Consider the following 22,178-nt stretch of genomic DNA (forward strand, 5'->3'; position numbering starts at 1 on the left):
ACTATTTAAAAAAAAAAGCACTTAAAATGCCATTCAGGGGCTCAACTCAATTTTTATGCTTTTATGTTTTATGTCTAATCTTAACTAATGAGACTAAGGAGAGCATGTTTGCTTATTACTGTATCTCAGTGGGTGATAATGTGACATAAAAATCTACAATGTTGGGTTTTTCATACTGCCTTGCTACTACTAAAAAGTACCTTGTTTTTGGATAAGCTATTAAAGCCAGTTGAGCTACACTCAAAAAAAATATTTAGGTTTAAATGTAAGATTCATGTTTTTGAATTGCATAGAAAATTTCTGTCCATTTGGATTACATAGTTTTAACATCAACAAACTAATAAACTTGCATATTTGTCAGTCATACATAAATGAAACAGGTCAGTTTTCTGTAATAGTACTAAAAGACTGACTGCATTTTAAATACACAATAACCAGATTATGTATCATCAATAAATCCAATATAAGTCATGCATTTTGCAATTACTATAACTGCCTGTTCCACAGCTAGACATATTTTAATGTTTATATATATTTTTTACTAATTATATTTTCACAATGAACTAATTTATGCTGATTCTAAGCAAATTGAATACATATGTTTTGAAAATGAGTATTTGAATAAAAAATAGATGCAAATAGTTAATAATAAATGATGTTTTTGAGTGTAGAAATTGTACCTGTATCATTTATGTATGACTGACAAAAATGCATCACATTAAGTTTTTAAGTTTGTTTATGTTAAAACTGTGCAATCCAAATAGATGGCAATTATATGCAATTCAAAAACATAAATATGAAATTCGGGCCTGAAAAAAAAAAAAGATTAATTGACAAAAAGCATCTATAACTCCCCAACACTGTTAGATATTACAATACTATTATACTTAAGAGTGGCTGTGTATATTTCATTATTTAGTATATAGTGTTTATTCTTTAACAAATGGAATTGTAGTAGAACTGAGTAATTTAAACATTCTAATAGTGCTTCTGTTAGTTCTACATGTTCTCATTATGATGTCAAGCCTGGTTTCAATTATTTTAAATGGTGTGAGAGAATTTTGTGGTTGTCTATAAGACAAGATGAATGATATAGGACATTTTCAGTATTCACTGGACTGCCGATCAGAGAACTTCTCTTCAGTGCTAATATCATGTTTCTCTAAAGGACATTCCCCTGTGCTTTCTCAATATCACCTCTGAGGAAGACTATCCTCCTCTCTAAACAAGGGCTGAACATGCTTCACATCAGCAATAATAACCACGGGGGATTCTGACCGGCCTCCAGGATTGCACTTAAACCGGCGGGACTGTCAACGGTGGTCGATAACAATATAGGAATTGCAGGATTGAAGTCACTGTAACTATGTTCTCAATTTTACTGTGTGCTTTTACCACACTATCCTGTACGCATTAACTGTCATTAAATCTGATGAATGGAATTGAAAAAATATTTTGTGCCGTTACTGACACACTTCTTAAAGCTGAATACAGAATAGCAAAACTAATGACAATTTATTAAACAAATCAATATTCCATCCTAAACTCACACTAATGAGTTAATCAACCTTTAAATGTTTTGCTTATAGCTGTCTCTGCATATTGTGAACATTTGTGGAAAATGTACTGACCCTCAGGCCATCAGATGTAGATGAGTTTGTTTTTTCATGGGAACAGATTTGGAGAAATTTAGCATTACATCACTTGCTCACCAATGGATCATCTGCAGTGAATGGGTGCCATCAGAATGAGAGTCCAAACAGCTGATAAAAACATCACAATAATCCACACCACTCCAGTCCATCAGTTAACATCTTGTGAAGCAAGTAGTTTTAAGAAACAAATCCATCAAGATGTTTTTACCATCAAACTGCACATTTCTCTCCTGATTCAGAATAAGAATGAAGTATTATGGATAGAAGACTCGTTAAAAATGACTTGATGGATTTGTTGATTTATCAGCTGTTTGGACTCTCATTCTGACGGCACCCATTCACTGCAGAGGATCAATTGGTGAGCAAGTGATTCAGTGCTACCTTTTTCCAATGGACTTCAATGGACTGTACATTTTAAGCACATTTTTACTTTTTGGGTGAACTATTCCTTTAAACTGAGGAAGAGAGAATGCATTTTTGAACATTGAAAAAGCACACTTTATGAGACAGCGCCCTCTTCTGGCATTCATCCTAACCCTAAAAAATACATGCAACAGCAGATCAAACTATCAAATGTGTCAAAATTTTGTCAGGATACCTAACCTACAGTATAATGTTTGTTTGTTTTTTCTCAATCACTAAATGTTTAGAGGCTGACATCCCCTAAAAATGTTTACGGTATAGACTGTATTTTTATTTTACTGTATATCCAGGGGCTTTCCAGAAACACTTATTAGAAAAAAAGTGAGGCTCCTTAAATGTGTACAACACATTCTTATTTTCATAGTGTCTTAACAGTCGTCTTGATGACAATGTGCATAAAAAAAAAAAATAAAAAAAAACATGGACAATTCACTTAAGGAATTCAGTGAAAATTAGGTTTTATAAAGGTGATTAAAACAAACATCTACACTTTACATTAAAGGTGAAGAATGTTTTTCTGCACTACTAATGGCACCAAACAGAAGTGTAATCCGTGCGTTTAAGATGTCAAAAACATTGTCTCAGCCAATGGCGTGAGTTTCAGGTGGGCCTACACGTTTAATAAAGCAATGGCTGAAATTATTCAAACTGAACCATTATTTTTACAGTTATATCTGGTGCTGCTAATGATGCATCATTATAAACTTCATCTTTAAACAAATTCTGCTCTTGTAATCAAATCTTTCCTACACTCAAATTTAGATAAATATACATTTACATTTAGCTAAAACCCTTTGACAGTCGTGATGAGAATATGATCATGAAAGCAGAAGCTGCCAAAAGTACATAAATGGATTCTGAATTCTTTGTAAATTCAACTGATGTTCAATAGTTTAGATGTTTGGAGATACTTTTCTGGCCCTGAGACAGCGAATCTCACAGTCCTTCTGAGTGTTGAATCTGTTGCTGTTCCCGTCACAGCCTCCGTACCAGAACCGGAAACATTGGCCACTGCTGACGTCGTAGTACCATTTCACTGAAAAGTTTGAGCAAGTTCCTACGTCGAGTTTGACCTGGCAAATGTCTATGAGCAGAAGGAAAATAAAGAAATAAAGGTTTTAAGTTGCTGAGTGATGATCAGGTTGATCAGTTTGAGGCAATTTAAAAAAGTCACTTTTAATACTTGCATATTTTACCATGCATATTGAGTTCAGCAATAATTTTATACTTGATAAAATCTCCCTAAGCATCTCGATCTGCATCTACTTGATCTGCATCTCCCTAAGCAGATGTGCTAAAACATTAGTCACATTTAAATGCAGACTCAAAACTCATCTGTTTAGCTGTGCATTTATTGAATGAGCACTGTGTGATGTCCGAACTGATTGCACTATATTATATGTATAATCGTTTTCTTAAATTCATTTTAAACCTCTTAAATCAATTTTTTTTTTAAATAATTTTCAAAGTTTTAAATTCCTTGTTTTATTGTTGTGATTATTGTTTTTATTTTATTTTATGTAAAGCACTTTGAATTACCATTGTGTATGAAATGTGCTATACAAATAAACTTGCCTTGCCTTGATTTTCAAGATGGTTTTAGTGAATGAGGGATGCTCCTCGTATGTCTAAAAAATTAACTAGTTTAAATTCTAAAAATGCTAAATATTTTATGGTTTGGTTTAGGTTATAGAAAATATAATTATCTTTATTTAAAAATGGTGGAAGTCTATGGCATATCCGTCAAGTAAATGTATATTTTACCCTTGGAAATGGAATCATCCTGTGGAAGATTTTCAGATTCTGTGGGAGAAATTTGAACAAATCTTAAAACTCTGTATAGGTAAATGGCCTACATAAAACAACCCATCCATTAAATATATATGAATTTAGTAAATTAGTATAAATGGCTAAATTACTGTATATAAAAGAGGAAATAATGCATAATGTATAATTTTATTCATTAAATATTCATATATTCAAAATAATAATAATAACTTAACCCTCATGTTATGTTCTGGTCATTTTGGCCTGGAGAGGTTTTTCTTTTCCCCAAAAAGGCTAGTTAATGTTCTCGCATTGCACTGAAACCTATTGACTTCACTCACACATGGGTATAACAACAACCCTGTAGATAATTATTATACAGTAAGTTTTATTAATTTTTTCCCTACTTCATTACACTTGCGGTGTTCCTGGCCAAAAATTGGCAGTCTACAAAAAATTGCTTGTTAACCTCTTATTATGCTATATTATTACCAAATATTGGATTTACTCTTTCTATCAATGTATTTTCTTTTAGTTAGCACAGATTATGTTTCTTTTTAAAGCTGACTGATTGTATGCCTCATTGATCTAAGATTATCCACAAATAATGCATTTTTTCACTCAAAAACTGAGATGCATAGGCTCGGATCAATGGGGCATATTATAAAACCAGTGCTAATTCAAAGAAAACAAGTTGACTAAAAAAACGAATCCAAGATTTGCTGATAATATAGCATTCACGTGCAAGGACAACACCACAACCAAATATGTAAATGAATAGTTTATTGTTCAGAATGTTTGGGATGAGTTGGAAGAGGATGAAAAGGTAAAGGGGATAGGATGATGGTCAGGTTGATCTGGGCGTCTGAAATTGATGGCCCGGAGAGACTCAGGATGGGGGTATCATCTTGTTTGTATATTTAGGCCAGACGATTAGCACCCCCCGATGCAACCTGAAAAGAATGAGGATAGCTGATTTGATAAAAGGGGAGGGAAGGGTCAGTTCGAGAGAAAGAGACAAACTGCACGGTATGAGGTGGCCCGATATATGAAGGATTCTGGAAGTGAAGTGATTGGTAGAGGCGTGGCCTCGCTCCTGAACCTCAGTTAACTAGTTAACTCCCTTAATGAGGAATTTACAAGCAATTTTTTAAAGGCTGTTCATTTTTGACTGGGAACACCAAGTTAGGTAAAAGGATTTTCAGCACAGCACAAGGGTTAAATAAAAAGTAAATAATCAGAATTTACACCAATTTAAAAAAAAAAGGGATAAGGAACTGCCTAAATATCAGGCTGTAACAAAGTTTGGTAAATTTACCTGTAGACACACATTCCCTAAAGCACTCATCCTCTGTCAAGAATCGATTTTCATTTCCACCACAACCACCGTACCAGAAGCGCATGCATTTCTTAGTCTGCTGGCTGTAGTACCATCTGGACATATACGATCCACACACATGGCCAGAATCTTTCTCTAGGAAGCATCGTGCTGTTGGAAACAAACAGTACACTCAAGTAATTCCCAATACTGAACTCTGTCAGAGAAACGGTATAAAAACAGCTTGTGCATTTTTAATATGAGTGAGGGTACATCCACAGTACTGCGTCAGAGATATATGAAGAGTTCAGATGCAAAAGCCTCTAAGTGCCATCTGACATTTTCGTCTAAAATTAGCATTTTTATGTTTAGGTTCAGTAATTCTACTCTAATGGCAATGTATAGGTCATTTTCTATGCAATTAAAGTGAAATAACTGAACATAAATATAGGAGCCTGATAAAAATGCTCATTTTAGATGAAAATTTCAGACGGCATTTAGAGGCTTCTGCATCTGAACTCTTCAGCAACTTCAAAAATGGTAGAGCAGCTATATGAGGGATTTAATTGGGCAGTAAGATTTGGATTCACCACCTTTAGTTTTCGGGGGCTCGGTATGGTCCTCTTTGTGCTCTCCTGTAAATCGTTCAATGTCATCAGGTTGACTGGGTTCAGTGATTGGTTCTATGTTTTGCTCATTATAAACATCTTCATAATCTTCCAGAGGTTCCTCTGTTTCAATGAGCTCTTCGGTGGGTGCTTTAGTGGGCAGAATATCTCTGAAATACAGAAGGATTTGTTTCAATAAAAAGCACAGAATGTGTCCTGTACAGCTAATAAGTGTTGTAGTGCACAGCGGTCAAGATGGCAAAACTCCTTTCCACACAATGTGTGGAAAGTTATATTTTGATGTGATCAGGCTCTGTGGACAACAAAGGAATGACTTTTGCATTAAGATAACAACAACACTACCTGTTGTTGAGAGGGGGTTAAAATTAACCTACAGTAACCCCTGTTCAGGAACCGCTTTGTTCTCCCTCACTCTTATCAAAGTGTGAATGATCGTAAATTCCCCTCACAGGAGGCCAAAGCCACAAAGGAAAAACACATCTTCACATGCATTCACACAAAATGGACACAAAATTGACCAAAACTCCTTTCCACACAATGTGTGGAAAGTTATATTTTGATGTGATCAGGCTCTGTGGACAACAAAGGAATGACTTTTGCATTAAGATTACAACAACACTACCTGTTGTTGAGAGGGGGTTAAAATTAACCTACAGTAACCCCTGCTCAGGAACCGCTTTGTTCTCCCTCACTCTTATCAAAGTGTGAATGATCGTAAATTCCCCTCACAGGAGGCCAAAGCCACAAAGGAAAAACACATCTTCACATGCATTCACACAAAATGGACACAAAATTGACTAAACCTCCCTTGTGTCAATTTACAGAACTGTATATACTTAATGAGTGCTGTGTGTGATACAACAAGGTATGCAACATTCCCTATTAAGGTATATACTGTAAATGCAGGTGTCAATGCTCAGTATTACCCATTAATGTTTGGTCTTCATATTTTCAGTATGTGTAGCTTAATCTGGAAATGGTTTGGAAAGTGAATAATGCATAGGAAACACTTTAAAGGCATTGTTCTGAACGTGGACTTTAAGCTATGCAAATAGACCTCATATCACACCTCTGACAGCATCAGCCAATCAAAACGTTGGATCTGAAAGGCGCCAACTTGCAGATCCCTCCTTCTCATGGAAAGATTAAAAGGTTCTCTTCAAGACAAAGAATTTGTGCTAAGATGTTGTTGCTAAGTTAGCTTCTAAGTGGCGTGGTCGATCTTGTGCTAAGATGTTGTTGTTAAGTTATGTTATAAGTGTTGTTGCTAAGTTAGCTTCTAAGTGGTGTGGTCGACCTTGTGCTAAGATGTTGTTGCTAAGTTAGGTTCAAAGTGGTGCGGGGCGAACTTGTGCCAAGATGTTGTTGCTAAGTTAGGTTCTAAGTGGTGCGGTCGACCTTGTGCTATGATGTTGTTGCCAAGTTAGCTCATAAGTGGTGTGGTCTACCAGCTTCAAAGTGGTGTGGTCTGCTGCTAAGCCAAGATTTAGTAGTTGTTAGTTACTCTTGTCTATCCCTTTGTTAATAAAACCCCTTTTATTCCACCTGTGTCTTCCTTATGTTGATAATACAGTAGATGTGCAGTAAAATACAGTAAATAAGAATGTAATTCTTATTTATTCAACAATCTTCCATGATTGGTATTTATTGTTAATGCGGAATTCCTTGGATGGTGCCCACGTAAAATAGTAATATATATTATTAAAGTCATTACACTGGTGGTATTACTTAAATCTAAAATCACTACATTTAGTGGTGCCCCATGTGAGGCTAACATATGATATCACTACATTTTTGGTATCACTACAGTGTCCAATAATTCAGCATCTGTTTGTACTTCAATGTGCAAATAAAAACAAAACATGGTTAATGAAGCCCAGGTTTACTGCATAGACAAAAACTCTTATGTTTTGATTAATCAGGTTAGCAAGAATCAGCAGTAAATACAGATGCAAGTGGCTACATATTGGGCCAAGCACGGTCTACATGTTAGGCACAGTGCAAAGACTCAAAAGTCAACAAGGTAAATTTTTTAGACCACCCTAAAACCTTTAGATTATTGAGCCCAGAGCTTAACCGACTGTCACATCACACAAAAGCAAGCTAAGGAAATGCTTCTGCTGCTACAACCAAATGGTTAAGAAAATACACAACCCATGCACTAACCTTTGTGATTTTATGTCTAACGATTGTGGATGGTAAATCTCATTACCTCTCTGTGGTTTTTGGTCCAGATTCAACAGGTCTCAACACAAAACTACGACAGTCACGAGGCTGTATTGATGACCGGGGTAAGATTCCTCCTGCAAACAGCAGGTATACACCAGGGTTATTCACATAAACTAAAATAAAAATAAAACCATTAAAAAAAAAATTTATTACTTAAAATAAATGTTAACTGAAATAAAATAACGTATAAAAAATTAATTATTTTAAGCTAGTTTCCAAGGCAACATTTCTCATTTAGTTTACCTTGAAGTACTAAAATTAACTAAAACTAAAACTGAATTAAATTGAATAAAACTATGTGGACTTATTAAATCAAACAAACAAACAAATACTTGTAAGACAAAAATACACGACAAAAAATGCTAAAACTTTAACTAAAATAAAAAAAAGAATATGCATAACTCAATATGCATGCAGCAGTGACAAAAGTTTAACTTATACTTATAAATTTTTTTTTTTACTTCACAGAGACATCAAAATTACTAAAACAGATAAAAATTACTAAAACAAACTAAAATAGAAAACTAAAAATATTAAAAAAAGATTAACAAAAAAACTATAATAATTTAATAAAAAAATAATATTTTGGGTTATATACTACTTATTATACAGACCATGTTAGTTAGCAGCTGTATCGCAGTGGCCTTATGTAAACACAATTATGAATATTTCTTACTGTGGAGCATACGCAGGAAGGCGTAAGCGAAGCGTGTGCTGTAATCTCTGTCATCCAGGAATACCAGGTGCTGCTCCAGACGAGAGCTGGTGAGCTCCTCCATCCGAGTCCAGTCGAATCTCTGTCCCGCCATGAGGATAAACATAACAACATTCTGGCACTTACACAATCTAGATAAATAATCAAGATGCGCTTTGCTGTGCTCAGAGTCTTCACCAAAAACAGCCATGACCATTCGTTTGCTTCGTGGCCTTTCTGCTTTAAGGATAACGTTAGTAATTAGCCACTCCAAAGCAAACTCAGGATGGGATGTCCCGCCCACTTGCTTCACTGTATTAGTAATATGCCTCTTCATGATATTGCGATCTTTAAATTTAGTGAAGCTGAACTCCTCGTTGATGTAAGAGGAGCCGTAAATAGAGCTCTGCTGGTAGACGGACACTCGGGTTTCCCCGTCTGCTCTGCTCGGCTCGCTGCTCACACCGATCTGGTCCAACAGAGAAAGAAGGAGCTCCTTCGCATTTACATACTGTTGAGTGTTCAGGTTATCAGACCCATCCAGCAGCACAGAGAGGTCCAAATCCATCTGCAGGGGCTGAGGGCACAGAATTACACCACACACTGGGTCTGGGTTACAACGATCTGGGAAGAGAGAATAAAAACACAATTTTCAATTAAAGACACCCAAGATCCAAAACCTGCCTACATTAGGCCACACCCTAACAGAAATGGAACCTCATAAATGACTGATTTGGAACACTCTAGTCTAGATAGACAGCAACTGTCTATACAAACTGTGTGTCATACAAAAAGAGCTACTCACTGGGACTTCGCTAAGATAACTAGGGTTGCAAAAAGGTGGAAAATGTCCAGTAAATTTCGGAAACATTCCAGAAATTTTGGAAACTCTTCAGGATTTTTGGGAATATTCCAGGGATTTTTGGAAAGTTTCCGGAAACTTACCCAAAATGTTCCACCCCTTTGCAACCCTAAAGATAACACTAATAAAAATATAATATTGATGCGCACAAACATTGGTCAAAACATGCATTTTTTTTACAATCAACATTTACAATCAAGATAGAAGTTAAGATTCTGTAACGTCACCACCATAAATGAAATTTTATTGAGCTTGCTGCAATGCACAATTTACTTTTCATTAGGAAGTTGGCATGCTTAGTTGCTTATATAATGACATGAACTATAATAAGCATAAATAAAAATAATACACAAATATTGGTCAAAACATGCTTTTTTGAGGATTTATAATCAACATTTCTGTAACTTCATCCACCATCATATATGGACTTATAATGATCTTTTTGCAGTGCATTATGGGATTGACTTTTCATTGGGAAGTTGACTTGCTGACATTGCTAAGATAATGACATAATACTCTAATAAGCATAAAATTAATAATGCACACAAATATTGGTCAAAATAGGCCTTTTATTCAGGTTTTACAACAAAGATATCTAAGTTTGTCCATTATAGATCGATTTTTACTGCCTCATTGGGAAGTTGGCATGCTGCACTAACAAGCATAACAAATATCCCTACAAATATCTGTTACAACATGCTTTTTTTTATAATCAACATTTCTCTAACTTTGTCCACCATCAAAGATTACAGAGCTTGTTGGAATGCATTATGGCTGGGACTTACTTGCTGCCTTAAGGGCCATTCACTTCTCACAGAGCCTTCAGTGCTTCACAGTTTTAAATGTTTAGATGCTCAAAGAGGTGAAAAGGATCAAATGTGAATGTCTGCACTGGAGCTTACCAAAACAAACGATGCACTGTTTAATGCGGTTTACTCCTCTGCCATCAACAACAATGTAGCTTCCTGTGTCATCAACCTGAGACAGACATTTGAGACAGACATTCAAAGCTAAGACCGTTAGCAAATAGAACTTGATGGCATTCCAACTCTATGGAAACCTGAGAGCACAGAAATCTGCGGAAAGTTCCATAGACAAACAAATTTTAATTTGATAGTGCTTTCAGCTACCTAAAAAAGTATAGTTCTCATTGTGTCATCACAAATCACTAATGATGATTCAAATTAGTTTCATAATTGATCAACTGAATTGATCTAAATTGAATTGAATCAACACTGAACTGACTGGAGCTGAAAAAAAGAGACTACTGACTTTTGTAGAGCTTCTTTATAGCTGGATTAAGCTTGTTTTATAATTGATGAAATCTGCATGATTACTAAGCTGAACCGAATCATCATTGAACTGACATGAGCTGAATAATGACACTATTATCCACTATAGAGCTGCTTTGTACGGTGCCCGGGAGCTAACAATGGACTGTTTTTAGTGCGATAGTCAAGTTTATCATGAATAAATGTTACATAAAGTGCATAATATAAAATATAAAAACATTTTTATCCATCCTACAGTCTTGTAAGTCCATTAACTGATCGTTTTTCCCCGTAATATTTGTATATTATTATTATTATTAGCCTATTATTATTGGTTATATTTGTATATTCGTTTATATACATTTTTTCCCTTCATTTCGATCTCTTTACTTAACGTTCTGAATACTTTTGTAAATAATAGCGTACTGTAAATGCTCGACATGCTAATAAAGCTTTGATTATGCTGACTCTAATTTTTGCTAGAATTTAAATTTAACTAGATTTCATTTTATTTCGGCTAATTAATAGACCATAATTATAAATACTATAGTGTTTCGTTGAAGAATTAATCATTCACGTAGTTTCATTTGTAAATGAAAACACAACACGCAACACATTTATCATCACACATGGGCATAAATACGATCATAAAGTCAAAACTTTATTGGCATATTTGTCAGGCGTTTATTTGCAAAATATATGGTCGGCTAGCAAATGCTAGCATAATTATACAAAACGTTAACTAGGTAAAGCAATACACAAATTGAAAGGGGAAATAAGCATATATAACAATAAATATAAAAATATAGCCCTAATAAGTTAATGTAATAACAATAATATACAAATATTAAATTAAATGTTTAATGTTAATAAAAAAATGTTATCCATTTTTGATAATCCCGGGTTGCTATGGTCACATAGGTTTGTTTATGCATTAAACTCATGGCCACGAGAAAAATATGTCGTTCCCTCAGCATAAGAAGTCATAAGGATGACGTTACCTCGACAAAATGATCTCGTGGCCACGACATAATATCACGTTCCCACGAGTTAATATGATGTTCCCTCAAATTATTATCTCGTGGCCACGACATATTATCATGTTCCCACAAGTTATTATGTCGTGGCCACGACAAAACTAAGTGAACCGAACATGTCAGCTCCCGGGCACCGTAGCTTTGTGGTTGAACTGAGTTTTTCTTAACTGATGAACTTTGCAGCACTAATACTGTTATTGAACCTAACTAAATCCACATGAAACCAAACTGAGTTGAATAATGACACTATTGTCTGTTTTGTGCTACTTTACAGCTGAAATTGTATTTTTAAGAACTTTGTCAAATTAACGCTGTTATTTTCATGCCTGTTTATTACTGTGGAGTAATATAAATAAATATAAATGTAGGTGACATGCATTTTTTGCATATGCAAATCTGATTGTTTTCTTATCTACCTGCATTGCTCGGCTCACATCATCAGCAGGATTTAAGGTGATCACTCCGAGGCCAATGTCTGCAGCCTTGAACTCCAGCATGGCTGTTGCAAGGCTGGATTCATCCCTCGATGGCCCGTTTGTGAAGAACACGGCCACTTTCCTCATAAGCCTGCCCTTTCGGACACGTTTGAAGACGTTCCGGGCCACGAAGCTCATGGCTTGTCCGATGTCTCTGGTTTTTGTGGTTCTTTCTAGAGCGACTGCTTTTACAGCTTCCAGAAGGGCCGTCTTCTTAAGGTGGTCTGCGAAACGGATCAGGTTCCTGGTCTTGCTGCTGTAGGAGATCACAGACACTCGCGCTCCACATGGACAATTTGTTTCAGCAAAGGATATGTCTTCCAGTAAGGACAGAGCAGCAGAATGCATTCGCTCGAACACCAGAGGAGTCACACCCTCAGACATGTCCAATGCTATCACCAGGTCTGTGGGGTAAACTGGACACCGGCTCCCATTATCTAAAAAAAAACAATAATAAAATCCACTATTCACAAAAAGTTACTAATAAATGAGGCACTGAAATGTTAAAGTATAAGGTAAAGCATACCGGAGCAGCAAGCTGTGGAAACAAAATAAAATATAAAATTGATATGCATTCCAAATGATTTCAAGGTTTAAAAAGGAAAATACACATAAAAGGGATTGTGAAGAGAAAAATAAAAAATGTAATAAGATAATGCTAATGACTAGAAATCACTAGCAGTCATTTTGCCTGGCATCCTTTGGATATTAGGCGCTCTGAACTTACGACAGTTTTTGCGAATGTATTTGACCAGGTCACATTCCTTGACGTTCAGAAGCAGAAAAGAACAGAGGGAAAAGAATCAAACTTTTGGAACTGATGAGTAATGTAAAGATAACGCATAGTAATATCAACCTACAGGCATTGGACTGATTCCAGGAGGTCCTTTATCACCCTAAAAATAAAATGAAATTAAATAAACCATTTAATAAATACATAAACAATTAAAGAGAGAAGGAAAGAAAGAAAACAGAAACATCTTTGTACCTTATTTACATTTGCTTAAACTGACAGGGTTCTGTGACGTATAAACATTACAAATAAATAAAAGCAATCACAATTTTTAATCAAATCAATTACATGATGTGCCAATTAATCAATTGTATTAGTCACACATCAATTTTGGCTGAGCAATTACCCCACAAAAGATCATTTAAAGTCATTATTGAGCTAGATGAGAAAAGCATTGAATAGACATTACAAAAGAGTAGCTTCAGAAAGAAATATTTAAATTCAACATTGCTTAAATAATGATAAAAATGGGTATTAAAGTTTGTTTTTCTTCATATAACTGCATTCTCATAGGCTACATCACACAGTCAGTCGTCATCCTGCATCATGCTCGTCAGCAACTGCACGCAGTGTAAGATGACACAGAGGTCTGGGCGGGAGGGGTGCACTAAATGCATCAATTTTAGTGCATTATTTTTTTCAACAACCCTTATGTAATTATTTGCTTAAATTTGTAAGAAAGTTTAGCAAATGACTGACCCTGTGTCCGTCCATCCCGTTCTCTCCTGGAGCACCTGGAGGACCCGGACGACCAGTGTTTCCCTGATCACATCAATGCATAATACAACATAACTGTAATAATAACTTCCTCCAAACATATAGAACTGTCTCTATGATGTTAAGTAAATTAATGTCATTTAAAAACATGATTGTTCTGTTGGACATTAACTTTTCAGAAGGTTAATAAATAAGCAAAAAAGTAAATCAGATGAAAGCGTACCGGTTTTCCTCGATAACCTGTATGTCCTTTACTTCCACTGGATCCTTTGGTGCCATCCTCACCCTATTATTATAATCACTGATATTAATCAGAATCAGAATGAGCTTTATTGCCAGGTATGTTTACACATACGAGGAATTTGTTTTAGTGACAGAAGCTCCACAGTGTAACAGAATGACAGTGACAAGACAGGACACAGATAATAAAAAGAATAACACAAAAATAGACAAAATAGACAATGTACAAAAAGGCAAAAACACAATATATAATATAGACAATTTTGTATGTACAGGTATGATATGTGCAAATTTGAAATGTAAATAAGTATGTGTGTTAAACAAATAATGTATACTAGAGTTGTGTGTTCCACGATATTAATAATGTTACATAATGTTATATTAGTTTAAAATTACTATTATTAACATTTACACAATTACATAAAACACATAATGATGAGCTGCAACAGATGTTTAACTAGCTTTAACACACCTGCAAACCAGGGAGGCCAAAGTATCCAATGTTTCCCTAAAAGCAATTTGATTCTGTTAGTTGAACATCCATAAATGTACTCAAGTGAGAGAAAACAAGTCACTGTATTTTCCAGAAAAGAATGTTTGCGCTTTGCTCATGTTTTGTGTGCTCGATGTTAATTGCACTCGCTTTGGAATATAAGTCATGATAGCATGTTTCAGATTATTAAAAAACACAATTTATATCCCACAAAAAATACAATAAATAGAAAAACCTTTTATAATATATGATTTGTGAAACAGAAATAGTAGATGTTCAGATGCAATTTCTCTTAGAATTTCTCAAATTTTTCAGTAAATTCGTGTATGGCACAGGTACCTTGTGTCCTTTAGGCCCAGAAGGTCCATAACCGTCTCTTCCATCTTGTCCCTGTGTACATAAAGTCATGCATTAAACTGGAAAGACGCACAAAACTAGTAGTCAACATTTGAAGTGGATCAAAAAAGTTCATCAAAGTTGTCATAAAACAAGAATGCATTTTGGTTTTAGGTTTTAGGACAACTTTGGTTTAAATAAATTAAACATTTTGAAGTAAATCATGCACAAATGCAACAACTGACTGGAGGCGCTTTGAATCCCTCTGGTCCCAGCGTTCCCTTGGGTCCTGAGTCACCAGGTGGACCCTAAACATAAGCAGGCACAGTGTGAAAAGAGGAGCATAGAATTGATGTACAACATACAGCTGCCGCACTATTACATAACATACAGTACTGAAGACCAACCAGGCATTAAAGGAATAGTTCATTCAAAAATTTAAATTTGCTGCAAAATTTACTCTCTCTCCATCCAAGATGTAGATGAGTTTGTTTTTTCAGATCCTCTGCAGTGAATGGGTGCCGTCAGAATGAGAGTCCAAACAGCAGATAAAAGTATCACAATAATCCACAAATCTATAAACTTGTGGATTATTGTGATGTTTTTATCAGCTGTTTGGACTCTCATTCTTACGGCACCCATTCACCGCAGAGGTCTGATGAGCTTGAGTAAATTCAGCAAATTTTCATTTTCGAGTGAATTTTTCCTTTAATCTGACTAAATAAAAGCCAGTCAGACCTGTAATGTTTTTGGTATTCAGATCTGACGTGAACTGTTACCACTCAGAAAGGTTATGTTTTTTCATCATTACATTAATTCAGGTTAGCTCGAATTACTGGCTATTTGTGTTTTAAGAAATACATTTTTCACAGAATCAGGAAAAGTGACAGAAGTAAGGAAGAAGAAAACATTAATGCATCAGTCTTACATACCCTTGGCCCTCTGTGTCCTCGAACTCCCTTTGAACCTTCAGGTCCAGGTGAGCCAAAGGTACCCTATGAAAACACATATGGTTCTCTCAACAGTCATAGTATTGTTCTCTCTGTGCTCTATATCATATGTTTTGTACTCTACGGCTAAAACATGAACATGCAACTAGCCTAAACAACTGAATACACACCTGAATCCCAGGTACACCTGGAGGACCACTGTCTCCCTGAAACCCTTTTGGGCCTGGTTGTCCCTGAACAGACAAAAAAAAAAAAAGATCAGGGAGGTATAACAGTCCATACGACTTTTAAAATCTGAACAGATTTTAAAACGCTAGACATCATACACTTACCAACTTTAGTCACAAAGGAAAAACTGGGCATCATACACTAAAGTTTAAATTCGTTCCGACCACTACAAACTCACACAGAAACATGCGCCTTGTTGCTAAGAGACATGTGACAAATGAAAACAATGTGTGTTCTAAAATCGGCAGAAAATTTTAAACAAGTTTGATATCCTCGAATGGATGGAATCATAGTCTGTAGCTAAAAAGAATAGGAGTCTGTGACCATCATACACTACATGATTTTCTATGGAATCTTGTCAACTCAAATCTGCAGTCTGGCTCTGACTGTCAGCAACTAGCATCAGCTTCTCCAGACTATAAATCTGGGGAAAATCAGGACAAATGTTGTGTAGTGTATTCCAGCCTTAACATTAGAAATCTCTTATCTGCATGTTTCTTTTTAAATAAAGGTGAAATTTCCAGTTCTCACCACTTGTCCAGGGTAACCAGGAGGCCCTGGCTGTCCAGCTTCTCCTTTTTCATTTGAAGATGCACCCTATACAGATACACACATTTACCATTACCACATTACTACAGCAGAACAGAATTGTATATGTTAGAATTAAGAGTAGATTAGAACAGACAATATTAGAAAAGAATGAAATAGATTAAATTAAAATGCAACAAAGTAGACTAGAACAGAAATGAACAGAACAGTTTGCTGTGTATATATTTCATGCTACATTACCGGCAATCCTGGTCGGCCTTTTCTTCCTGGAGCACCCTACCAAAATACACTGAGAAGTTATCTGAAGGTTAAAACTTCTTAACCCTTATTTAATTCATTTTTTCTCTGCTGATGAAGGATATCCAAGATATCCATTTGTCACACCAAAGTTCAAATACAAATCACGACCATTATGGTACAACACACTAAAACAGGAACCATTCAAAAGTTGGGATCAGTAAGATTTTAATGTTTTCAAAGTCTCTTATGCTCACCACGGCTGAATTCATTTGATCAAAAATACAGTGAAAAACAGTAATACTAGCCTGGATGTGGTCAATTTGTTGTGCGGCACTCGCTTGAGGTGGCTTATCAATGGATTTTACCTGTGCCCCAGGATAAGTTTTGAATCCCTTCTCGCTGTCAGACACCACAGAATGGATTCTTGACAGAAAGGATACTATCTGTGACCCAGGACAAGTTTTTAATCCCTTCTCGCTGTCGGACACCAACGTCTTCGTCACGGAGGAGTGAATCCTTGCAATCCAGTGTGTGTCAGGATGGCTCTGGTAAACTCTAAATCTCTTGTGAATAAGACTTTTTTTTTCATCACCTCAAGCAAACTGGATTTTTTTTTTGTGACTGAGACTTGGTTGAGTATGGGGGATACAAGCCCCTTTTCTGAACTTGTGCCCTCAGATTGTTCTTTTCTGAACTGCCCTATTCTATGGCAGGGGCGGTGGGCATGCATCTGTTTTTAAAAGCAGTTTTTGTTGCTGATCTTTAAAGACTGAATTGTTTTCGAGTTTTGAAGTTCTCTTGTTTTAGCTAAATATGGATCAGTTAGCCATCGCTGTGGTCTATCGCCCTCCAAATCCTAATAAGGATTTTTTTTTTTAATGAGTTTGCAAACTTCTTAGGAAACACTGTTCTTCGGTATGATTGGATTTTGATTGTGGGGGACATTAATATTCACATATGTTGTGAGTTAAACTCCTTGCCAAGGACTTTACTAATCTGATTGACTCTTTTGATTTTGTACTGGTGGTTTTTTTTGTTTGTTTTTTAACTCTAAAGCCTTGATTTTAGTTTTTCTGATCATATGCCTGTTAAATTTATCTGCTCTCTGCCAAATCAAGTTTCAAAAACTATGAGGTTTCACAGCAGATTCAGAGTCCATCTTCTAGTGATGATTTCTCTGCTCTTTTCAAGGAAGCTTGTCCCTTTCAAATTTGTTTCATGTTGATGAACATCTTATGTTGTTCATTTCCATCAGTAATGACATAATGAATTCTGTGGCTCCACTAAGAGAAAAAGAGCTGAACTTTGGTTAATCAACACCACACTTGTACTTAGACAGGGTTGTCTTAGAGCTGAACGAAAGTGGAAAAAAGACTAATTACAAATGTCTTTTGAAATATTACGTGAGTCACTCATTAGATACCAAAAATCAGTTAAAGTTACAAAATCTCAGTACTTCTCTGTCATTATAGTCACTTTTACATTACTGTTACTTTTAATTCACTTCAATATATTATTAAGCAGCTTAAACCTACCACATGTCTGCACGACATTATTCCAATAATTTTTTTTGTTGCAGGTCTTTGATGTTGTTGGGCCTAGCATTTCAGCTATAATAAGTAAGTCCCTTCTCACAGGTGTTGTTCCTAAATACCTAAAACATGCAACCGTTAAACCCTTGCTTAAAATTTTTTTTTAAAATGTTGACCCAACAATCCACTCCAATTATAGACCTATAACTTCTTTTATTTCTAAAATCTTAGAGAAAGTTGTTTTGGAACAACTGCAGAGTTTTCTGGAGCTAAATAGTGTTTTTGAAGAATTCCAATCCGGGTTTAGAAAATATCACAGTACTGAGTGTGCTTTATTTAAAGTTTTTAATGATATTTTGTTGACTGTTGATTCTGATGGGGATTCTGTGCTACTCTTATTCTTAGACTTAAATGTGTGGGCATTGAAGGTTGTGTTCTTAATTGGTTTAAGTCCTACCTGAATGATAGAACTTTTTCTGTTTGTCTTGATGGGTTTTCATCTTCTGTTTTGGATTATGAAGTCCTTCAGGGCTCCATTCTGGCCCCTGTTTTGTTCTCGCTGTATATGCTTCCTTTGGGTACCATTCTTTCTAAACATGGGGGGGGGGGTGTCTTTTCACTTTTACACTTACACAAATTTATTTAGAAAATAATGTATTTGGGCCCACAGGTGTGTCAGGAGCTTTTGAAGGCGACCTGGGAGAGTTGGTCCCCTATGTACAACGTCCTGTAAAAAAAACTTTTCTACTCAAATTTGATAAACAGATAAATGCTGTAGTTAAATCTAGTTTTTTTTCCAATTAAGATTGTCTAAGGCTAAGAGTTTCTTAACATTTGCAGAGTTTGAAAGAGTGATTCATGCGTTCATTTCATCTAGACTTTACTATTGTAATTCTCTTTATATTGACTGTATTTAATTTTTGTCCTTTTCAGATGGTTTAAAATGCATTTGCCAGACGTTTGACTTGAATTTGATTATATTTCCCCAATAAACAATTTTTTAAAAAAAAGTTTCAAAATTTAGTTTTTTGTTCTTAAAGCTCTGAATGGATTAGCTCCAAAATATCTTTCGACTATTGTAATTCTCTTTATATTGACTGTATTTAATTTTTGTCCTTTTCAGATGGTTTAAAATGCATTTGCCAGACGTTTGACTTGAATTTGATTATATTTCCCCAATAAACAATTTTTAAAAAAAGTTTCAAAATTTAGTTTTTTGTTCTTAAAGCTCTGAATGGATTAGCTCCAAAATATCTTTCTGATCTTTTGAATTTAAATCATTAAGGTCATCTCGACAAAAGTTGCTGATGGTTCTGAGATCTAGACTTTAGTCGAGTGGTGGCCAAGCTTTTTCTATCATTGGTCCAAAATGATGGAATAGTCTCCCTTTATCCATTAGATTAATCTCCACAGAGTCTGAATTTAAATCTAAGTTAAAAACATACATTTCTCTCAGGCTTACAACTGTTTTTGATTTTAAATAGACTATAGAGACATCAGAGCCAACAGTATCGTGGGCAGTTGTGTTTTTTTTTTTAGGATTGTGGCGGTTTCATGTTTTTTTTCCCCCTGATTGTGCCTTTATATGAATCAGAATAAATGAAAAAGTTGCAGAACCACTGCATTTTAATCAGTATCCAAACAAAGATGCTATCTGAGTAGTTTTAGATTTAAATTATATTGTTGAGTATAATTTCACAATTCAAAGCAAAAACAGAATGAGCTGACTTTAGCTTTGTGAAACTATACTACATAAAAACATATCTGCACAAAACAAAATCAGCAGACGGCTGAATGAGAATGCAAATTCACTCACTGACAGCAGGTGGCGCTCATGGAACAGTAGCAAATCGTTTTTCTTTGGTTACCACTGTAAACAAAGCAGCGCTGCACTTATGAAACTACTTTAACATGCATTACACAGAGGCAAGATACAAAGAAAATACAATCTAAACTTTTCCGACGACAATTCGCCTCAGAGATACATTCATATAAACCCCCACTCCCAGTCTAGTATTTAGAATTTTCATCTGATGTTTTGCACTGTAAACAGTGAGCTTGCTCTTTGTTACAGTATTTTCTTCTCTTTGCGTTGCAACCTCTGCCAGGTAGGTATAAGACATCATCCTCATTATTCATTCATCATTAATCTTTTGTTTTTATTCAGCCATTATTTTGGCATTAAATGGCTTACCCACATCATTTTGATCCCAGTATACATTTACCTATAGAGATATGCATTTACCCACCTAGTGGGAGTTCATCATCCGAAGAGGCAGGGTGGGTTATGAACACGTAAGATAACTGACATATGAGCAGTGAATGAGTCATAACAGCGATTGCGGAAGAGAAAACACAGACAGACAGTGCTAGAAGCAACTAATGCTCATCAGATTGCATTATTCATTGGAAAATTAATAGAAATTATGATTCCGTTTAAAGAAATATGAAGTAAATGTAAATATATCAATATTTCTCCAAGTATACACTCTTATTGATGCTAAGTGAAACTATGCAAACTCAAATAAACCGCAGCAGACGTGACTGAATATGAATGAATATGAATTCTATTCAAAATATCATACATTACTGATTGATTATTTTGCACTCTAAATAAATTAAGAAATTATAATCACTGCAATCAAGTGTTATCATAACAGTGGTCAAATATCAAAGTTGGAGTCTTCAATCTTTCTAATGATACACTGTTTGTCCAGATCAAGTAGGAGTGTGATGTTTTAATGTCCTGTGAAAGTGAAACAACAATAATCTGAAGTCGCCAGCGATCTTTGCAGGTTAATTTAACAGTTAACTCTCAATTCACTATGCTGTCTGCATTGCTTAGGCAACTTGTATCAGTATGCAAGTTTTTTTTTTTTTATTCATACCGGTCAGCGCTGATAGCCTCGTGGTCGACAGCTTTTTACTCACCAAGACAGGTATTTCAACATCATTTTGTATGTATTTGTCAGTTCAAGATCATGAGCAGGCAAAACTCAACTCGGTGTTCAAGGGCTGTGAGACGCAGCTCTCTGTGTGCACGCTGTGTGCACAGAACACAGAGCGTGGGTGCTGAGGCTTTTCACATCCTGAGCATCTTTTTAGGCTGGCCTCGGGCAGTCTGTTTTAAATCGCTGGGGGCCCCCCACAGACGTGGGCCCCTATAATTGTCACCACCTTTCACCCCACTAGCGACGGCCCTGGCAACATTGTTGGTTCATAGATCGTCCGTTCTTCTGCTCTTTCCTGTTATGAGTGTTAACGTTGCATTGCCACGCATGCTTCTGGATTGATCACCTATGACTGACTGTATTTGTCGCCTGACTGCATGAACCGAATACATATACAAGGGCATGGACGAATCCATGGATGAATCCTAGTACAAAACTAGAATTTTACTCTTTTAAAAAGGTTCTAGTATGTACAGTTTAGATACTAATATGGACTCTTAAAGTATTGGAATGTAGCTTTAACATACTAATATGTATCATTTTAGGGGTAAATAAGGTAAAACATGTACCTTTTAGCTTTTGTATCTTATGATACTGCATCTGTGACAGCTTTGTACCTTTTTTCTGAGAGTGTAGTTACAGTTAGAAGCTACTACAGTACTAATACAGGTAATATGGCAGCACTTTAATTTACAGTCCTGTTTCACATGTACATACTATGTACTTATTATAGCAATTACAATACCTAGGTAATAACAAGGTACTGACCTTGAACCTACTCCTAAACC

At 35.6% G+C, this 22,178-nt stretch overlaps 1 protein-coding gene across 1 annotated transcript in view; it reads right to left on the reverse strand.

Moving 5' to 3' along the window:
• Positions 1 to 2,613: 2,613 nt before the first annotated feature.
• LOC107597647 (collagen alpha-6(VI) chain-like) overlaps positions 2,614 to 22,178 on the reverse strand; it is a 49,704-nt gene continuing 30,139 nt past the window's right edge. Inside the window, exons 16-35 of the mRNA XM_016288805.1 lie at positions 16,908 to 16,943; positions 16,650 to 16,715; positions 16,061 to 16,123; positions 15,873 to 15,935; positions 15,186 to 15,248; positions 14,944 to 14,994; positions 14,584 to 14,619; positions 14,095 to 14,157; positions 13,854 to 13,916; positions 13,222 to 13,257; positions 13,089 to 13,125; positions 12,888 to 12,899; positions 12,302 to 12,798; positions 10,480 to 10,555; positions 8,698 to 9,339; positions 8,005 to 8,095; positions 5,757 to 5,941; positions 5,164 to 5,334; positions 3,843 to 3,881; positions 2,614 to 3,162 (exon numbers count right to left, since the gene is read on the reverse strand). Coding sequence (XP_016144291.1) covers positions 2,972 to 3,162; positions 3,843 to 3,881; positions 5,164 to 5,334; positions 5,757 to 5,941; positions 8,005 to 8,095; positions 8,698 to 9,339; positions 10,480 to 10,555; positions 12,302 to 12,798; positions 12,888 to 12,899; positions 13,089 to 13,125; positions 13,222 to 13,257; positions 13,854 to 13,916; positions 14,095 to 14,157; positions 14,584 to 14,619; positions 14,944 to 14,994; positions 15,186 to 15,248; positions 15,873 to 15,935; positions 16,061 to 16,123; positions 16,650 to 16,715; positions 16,908 to 16,943 — 2,481 coding nt within the window. The 3' untranslated portion in view covers positions 2,614 to 2,971. The remainder of the gene's footprint in view (positions 3,163 to 3,842; positions 3,882 to 5,163; positions 5,335 to 5,756; positions 5,942 to 8,004; positions 8,096 to 8,697; positions 9,340 to 10,479; positions 10,556 to 12,301; positions 12,799 to 12,887; positions 12,900 to 13,088; positions 13,126 to 13,221; positions 13,258 to 13,853; positions 13,917 to 14,094; positions 14,158 to 14,583; positions 14,620 to 14,943; positions 14,995 to 15,185; positions 15,249 to 15,872; positions 15,936 to 16,060; positions 16,124 to 16,649; positions 16,716 to 16,907; positions 16,944 to 22,178) is intronic.

Source organism: Sinocyclocheilus grahami, unplaced genomic scaffold, assembly GCF_001515645.1.
Source record: "Sinocyclocheilus grahami isolate Dianchi unplaced genomic scaffold, SAMN03320097.WGS_v1.1 scaffold234.1, whole genome shotgun sequence".
Taxonomy (NCBI): Eukaryota; Metazoa; Chordata; class Actinopteri; order Cypriniformes; family Cyprinidae; genus Sinocyclocheilus; species Sinocyclocheilus grahami.